Genomic DNA, 6,635 nt, shown 5'->3' on the forward strand with positions numbered 1-6,635 from the left:
TAAACAAACAAATTAATATTGATAAATAATTAAGTGAGAATGTGACCACAACAGCCAGCCTCAAAGGCTTGCGATGAAATTTGACGGATTCAAGGCAGAGGGAAGACGAGGAAAAAGATGGATCGATGGAGTAAACGAATCCCTTCAAAGGTACCATGATACGACGATCCGAAAGACAACACACCCGGCCAACGTCCAATAATTACATCACCCCTTCAACACCTTGCTGTGCAAGAGGGCAAAAGAAAAATGAAAATTATGTAGGATTAAGTACTGATAAATTTAAAGTAGAGATCGCTTTCATTATATCCGGTCTTTTTATTTCAGCCTCCTACTTGTCTCGCAGCCATGTTCCCCACATTCTTCCTTTGTTTTAGTTTTCATTGTTCATCTGTATATTATATTATTTATGCTCTCTGCTCACACCATCGTGGAAATATAATGTCCTTGTTTGTTTTAGTAAGTGTTTCACGGCACTTGGAACACAATAAGGTCATATAAGTGCCGAAAATTATAGGTGTTACAAGAGAGTAACACAAAAAAAGGAGGGATAAGGTTGATAGATGTTTGATAGGAAAGAAGGAGCAGACCACACCAGAGCACCCGCCAACCACCTACATAAATTATAATGTCCTTCCAGAAAATACAAACAAAGCATCATTGTTAACTTCGGCGTGTAACCGGCGTCTGTAGTATACAGGTTCGGCCCTTTGTTGATGCTTGTAAAAGATGTGGGTTTGATTCTTGCCCTTGGGGAGGCTTTTTTCCAGGTACCTCTGTCTATATGAATATTGTATCCTTTTGAATCCTGACAGTCAGGATTGAAACAACCGACATCCCAAATGTTCTAAAACACCTTCCCATCGCCGATGAGTCCATAATGCTTAAAAACTGTACCAAGACCAACCATTACCGTAGGTCTTCAGTAGAGTTTGGAATATAATGTACGTCAATTTTTAAAAAATACAGAATGTTCCTTTACGGCTTCAAGCTCCAAGACACTTTAAAACCTTCAACAATAGTTGTTTTTATCAAGTGTGCTGTTGCTACATATTATAGTATCTAAGACAAGAAAGACAACAAAAAATAATGATTTTATATTCAGATGCATACATACAGCGCTATATAACTTTTTAAAGAGCAACTCTAGCTCTGTGCTGAAAAAAAAATTAATCCGAATATCTTCAGAGGTGCGATATTTTCTCATTTTTCTCAGCAAACCAAAGCCGGTGTGAAAGTGCTGCTAAGTGTTTGAAACTTTAAACATTTTCCCAAATTTCTTTGTCAGGAAAATATTTGCATAATATTTTGCTGAGATCAGCAAAAAACCCGCGTTTGAAAACGTTTGAATAATCGATACGTAGGTTAGATCTATCAAAGGCTCATATGAATACTAATTTTTAGTTTAATGAAACTCTGAGACAAACAGTCTGGCGCGTTTTACGCATCACGAGACAGATGTAATTTATCTGTTTTTTATACAACACGCAGTAGAATTTACTACCGTAATTTTGCCTCAAACATGGGCTTGTAAGCAGATCTAATTATAATAAACAGGTGGGTTATCAACAAAAATATCGAGGTCTGCAATAATACATGTCTGCGCGATAGCCAAGGGACACCTTTACTCAAATGACCGTGGTGATAGTAGTATAAATACCTCTTACTCGTTTCACATTTTTTCACAACGGTTCACGTAAGTGCAGGAGGAGATAAATAGACGGAGCCAGATCGGTCACTTCTCATCATGAACTATTTCAGTGAGTTTTGGCATGTGCAGGCATCTGCTTTCTATAGAATGATTTTTATTCATTCATATCTTGTCCTGGTGAACTTTCAAGTTCGAGTAAAAATTATTTATAGCACTGGCATATTATTATTATTTTTATTATCATTATCATTGTCATTAGTATCAGTATTATTAATATTATCAGTATTATTAATATTATCAATAGTATTAATACAATAATAATAATTATAATAATAATACTAGATAATAATAATAATAATAATAATAATAATAATAATAATAATTTGTTGCTATTGTTATTATTGTTATTTTATTGTTGTTATTATTATTAGTATAACATTATTATTTCACTACTACTATTGTTTTATTATTATTATCTTTGTTATCACCATCATCATCATATTCACCTTTATTCAGGTTTTACCTAAGTTAATAAAAGCTATGTAAAGTGGGACATATATTTAAGCCTATCCAGCTTAAATTTTGTTATTCTTTAACTCTTACTCAAGGTAGTTTCATGTAAGGTAAGGTTGGGTGGGGGTCACCAAGATAAGTCAGTACATGTGCATAATCTTAAATCAGGCTCTCTATACTGTGGTTCCATTCTCAGAACAGTTAATGCGCTTGGTCTCAGCAGCGTACTTGCAGGCCATACATTTTAACTGTCCCCAATAGTATGTAAAACCCTTAAGACATGACATACTGCACTTTAAAACGGGATGCAAACCCTCAGATTTCTAAAAAAAAGCCTAGGTAGGCGTTTTATAATAATTTTTTTTTTTCATTTTGAAAGTCCTTTACTTCCGATCATTGGGCTGAGTTCTCCGATTTAGGAAATACAGTGTAACAGATCCTTACAGAACTCCTCCCCCCCCCCCTCTTTCTACTTTGACCCCATAAAGAAGACCCCCCCCCCACACACACACACACACAGAAACACCATTCCCTCCCTTATCTATCTGACACATCAAATAATGTTACAAATAACTAGAAAGGAAGTGCATATATGCGTAGAATAAAGCTGAATAAGTGTTTTATTTACTTAATCTAAATACAGGTGTTTTTACGCCCCTATCGATACAATTTAGATCATGTAGAAAGCAGGGCTCAACCTCGCACGCCTGTTTGTGCAGGGCCAACTCCGGCTAAGAGGAATACAAGAAAGACCGGGATATTCGATAATATATCACCCATCTCTGGAATGGAACTCGACTCTCATGCATGCAAGGGGGAAGAGCTTAACGATTACCCCACAGACGTCGATAACGTTTTCCCCAACACGTCCTTGCTTAAGTAGTGAAGGACTTCCAAACATTATTGTGTTTCACCTTTTCGTGTTCTAATATAAACTGAACTGATGAGAAGGGTGGAAGTTCGAGCATAAAGGGTTCTTTCTTTGCCCACTTCCTGTGAAAAACCAGCGTTCCCAGTTCCTTGCTCTGATGTTCAGGGAGCTGGGGTGTGGGGGGAGGGAGGGGTCGGGCAGAAGGTTGGAGAGGTAGGCACCACTATAAAGTAATATTACTTATTATCTATACTCAGTAGGATCTTAATCTTAAACTCAAACACACTAAAAACGCAATTAACCTTCTTTGGGGCCTCTCTTGGTCTAGAGGTACGTGTTCGCCTCTCATTCAAGAGGCCCAAGATCAATCAGTGGCCTTAAAATCGATAAAACTAGGCTTCGGCCGCCACCTAGACAAAATTCAAAATTGATTCCTACCACACTGTAACATTCTTAATGTGTCCTGCACGCTCATTTAACCATGTGCAGTTGCGACTGCCGTAAAATACTTATCAAAACAAACAAAAATAACCTTCTTTCCCCCTCAGCTCCAACAGTGGCTCTCGCCATAGTTCTCCTTGCTGGCTTCTCCATGGCCCAAGATCCCGCTCCAGCTGGACAAGGGCAAAACTGCAGAGCCGGGTGCCAGTTTTTCTGCGACACTATCGCCAAAGGATGTGTGGACGTACCCCCAGTGGTCACCTGTGCGTCCAACGTTGCAGCTTGCAGTGCCCAGTGTGACTCGTCCTGCGATTGTTTCGAAGGATGCACTGCCAACTGTCAAAGCCTCCTTAGTCAGTGCCAAATGGGTGCTGGCAACCCGGTCCTCGGCATCCTCTGCAAGTCCCAGATCACTCTCTGTGTGTCTTCCTGCCCTGCCATCTGCGCCGGTCAGTCTATCATCTCCAACATCCAACAGCTCCTGCAGCAGTCTCTTGGTGGTTTGGTGAAGTCCCTGAATATTGGCTTGCCAGGTCTGCAATAAATCCCGTTGTTTGCTTGGGTGTATAATTTGTGTGCATCATGCTTGTTTATTTGCTTATGTGTGTGTTTGTGTGTTTGCGCGCGGGCGCCGTGTGTGTGTGTGTGTGTGTGTGTGTGTGTGTGTGTGTGTGTGTGTGTGTGTGTGTGTGTGTGTGCGAATGAGTATAACAAACTTGCGCAAGCAAACAGCAAACGTCTGCCGTACATGGATCTGTAAATAATCTTTTAACGTTCACTGAAACATTATAATCTTTGAACTCAAAAGAACAAACGGCTGGCCTAGAGCAATAATGCTGTAACTCCAAAATCATCAGTTTGAGAAATTTCGCATCAAGCGACTCAAAAGTGCAGATATTTTAAAAATTCAAAATTAACATTTTCTCTAATTCATATTAAACAAAATTATTATTATATAAAGAAAATTATATTATATAGTTGAGGGTTTTACGGCGCTCGCAACTGCATAAGGTCATATGAGCGCCAAGGGGTGAGTGTCAACAGAGAAGTCTTTACAGGGAATCAGATTTACTCTGATCACCTCTCTAGCTTCAACAGCACAAAGTCTGCTTCGACTATCAAGGCACCCCAAAATAGCAGGCCACAAGAGAGTGACAAACATACAAAAGAAGTAGAGGAAAATGACAATAGCAAGGATCAGGAAAGAAAAAGCAGCAGTTCCCTGTTGTAGATCAGGCACAGTTATGAGCGTGACATGAATCAGCCCATTACAATTTTACTGTGCTTGAACGAGAAATGTCCCCCCTTTGGGAATGACCTAAAGACACTACAGCCAGTGGCACTACCCCGGGGGGGAGGGGGGATATATAAAGAAGGGCATGACGAGTGATCTAGATTTATAAGAAGAGGCTATACTTGATAGATGATTGTGAAAGCAAGGATCGATTTTTCATTTCAATAAAAAAGCAAGAAAATAATGTGACATACCACAATTTTGCTCACAACGGTGATGGACAATTTTGCTTTACAAAACTCAGCTTTACGACTCGAATTTGGGATTTACATTAATTTTGCGGTAAAGAATGGCTCTTTGTTTTTTAAAAGAAAGTAACAACCCTATTTTCAACATTTTGGAGTTTCCACATTAAGGCTCTTGACCAGCGAAAGGACCTCACTCATAATAATTATTGCTTCCATTATGCCGTTCCTGCATCGAATTATAATGTTCGAACTGGAAAGACTGCATGCTCCTAAGGGGTCATACACTTGTACCAGGCGGTTTTAACCTGAATGGAAACCGGGGTTTGAACTGTCGCGCAAAACCGCCATTCGATGGGTCGGCGCGTCATAGACATCACGCATGGTTTAACTGCAGCGAGTGTACTGACAATGACCATTTGCTTGCAATTTATGTGCTGCTTGTGAAGAAGAATTTTGTTTTCTCTTTAATCATTGAAAAAACATAAATTCTGCTCGGATTTTGCCATAAAAATGGATCGCTCGTCTAAAACATGTAATCAGATTTTATGTTCGGTAAATCATTTTGAAGATATTGGCAGTGACAAGATAAGCCGGCTACCGCTAAGCCCGCGACGTCACACAAAGGCTGTTGTCGACGGAACGCGCTGAACTGTAGTCAGAAAATCCACAAGTTGAAACTGCCGGTTCGGCCTTCCGGTTTAACTTTTTTTCTTGAATTTTTTCGTCCACATATTATTATGCCGTTCCGCCTCCAGGTTTGCCTTTCCATTCCGAATCGGCAGTTTGGAACGTATATGTGTAGGGGGCCTAAATGAGATCCAAACTGGAGAGTGTTGTACTGTGGGGTTTATCAGTTCAAAACTTAAGGCCGTGGAGTCAGTTTGAGCTTGGGTGCTGTAAGAATACAGTACGCACTATCATGCTTTTACTAAGACAATCTGGCTCACTGGTGACCAGCTATGTTGATACTACCTAACAGGGCTTACCTGGGCCGAGTGGAAAACAGAAGGAAGGAGGTGATCTTATAAAATTGATTTCCCGGCACGCGAGTCATTTTGTATAAATACAAGTTTTACGGCACAGACAACACAATAAGGTTATATAAGCGCCGAAGATTAGAGGTTTCACTAGAGAGTCACGGACAAGGAAAAAAAGAAGTAGACAGGAATGATAGATATTGTTTGTTTTCTTTTAGTGGAGGTTTTACGGGGCTCGCAACGAATAATAGATATTTGAGAGTAAAAGAGGAACAAACCGCACCAGGGCACCTATTAAACACGCGTGAAATCCTGTCTTTGTTGAGCAAAAAAAGCTGCGGAACCTGACTTTTACACACGGACGCTCGGGATAGTCATAGGATATACAAACGAAGACTAAGAGCGCTTGTCCACAGCCTCCGCTCCGCTCAGCTCCTCACCGCTCCTCACTTTTGTGCATCAAACATGCCGAACGCTTTACGGGTTGTGCGGAAAGCCGGGTGTGTTATATTGATACAGTGTGGCTCATCATACTACTCTGAAATCAGTACATGCTGTTCTCGTTAGCCTATCGCTATATTCATCAATTGTTAACTGGGTTTTTAAAGATAAAGAGTGTGACTAATGGTATGGATATTACTGCTGCTGCTTCTGCTGCTGCTTCTGCTGCTGATGCTGCTGTTGGCGGTGACGGTGACAG

General features: G+C 40.2%; 1 protein-coding gene across 1 annotated transcript; it reads left to right on the plus strand.

The window, feature by feature from the left end:
* Positions 1-1,682: 1,682 nt before the first annotated feature.
* LOC106011327 lies at positions 1,683-4,049 on the plus strand. Its single transcript, XM_013080526.2, has 2 exons — positions 1,683-1,760; positions 3,584-4,049. The coding sequence occupies exons 1-2, from the start codon at positions 1,748-1,750 to the stop codon at positions 4,018-4,020; spliced, it is 450 nt and encodes a 149-aa protein (XP_012935980.1). The 5' UTR covers positions 1,683-1,747; the 3' UTR covers positions 4,021-4,049.
* Positions 4,050-6,635: the final 2,586 nt, after the last annotated feature.

Source organism: Aplysia californica, unplaced genomic scaffold, assembly GCF_000002075.1.
Source record: "Aplysia californica isolate F4 #8 unplaced genomic scaffold, AplCal3.0 scaffold00090, whole genome shotgun sequence".
Taxonomy (NCBI): Eukaryota; Metazoa; Mollusca; class Gastropoda; order Aplysiida; family Aplysiidae; genus Aplysia; species Aplysia californica.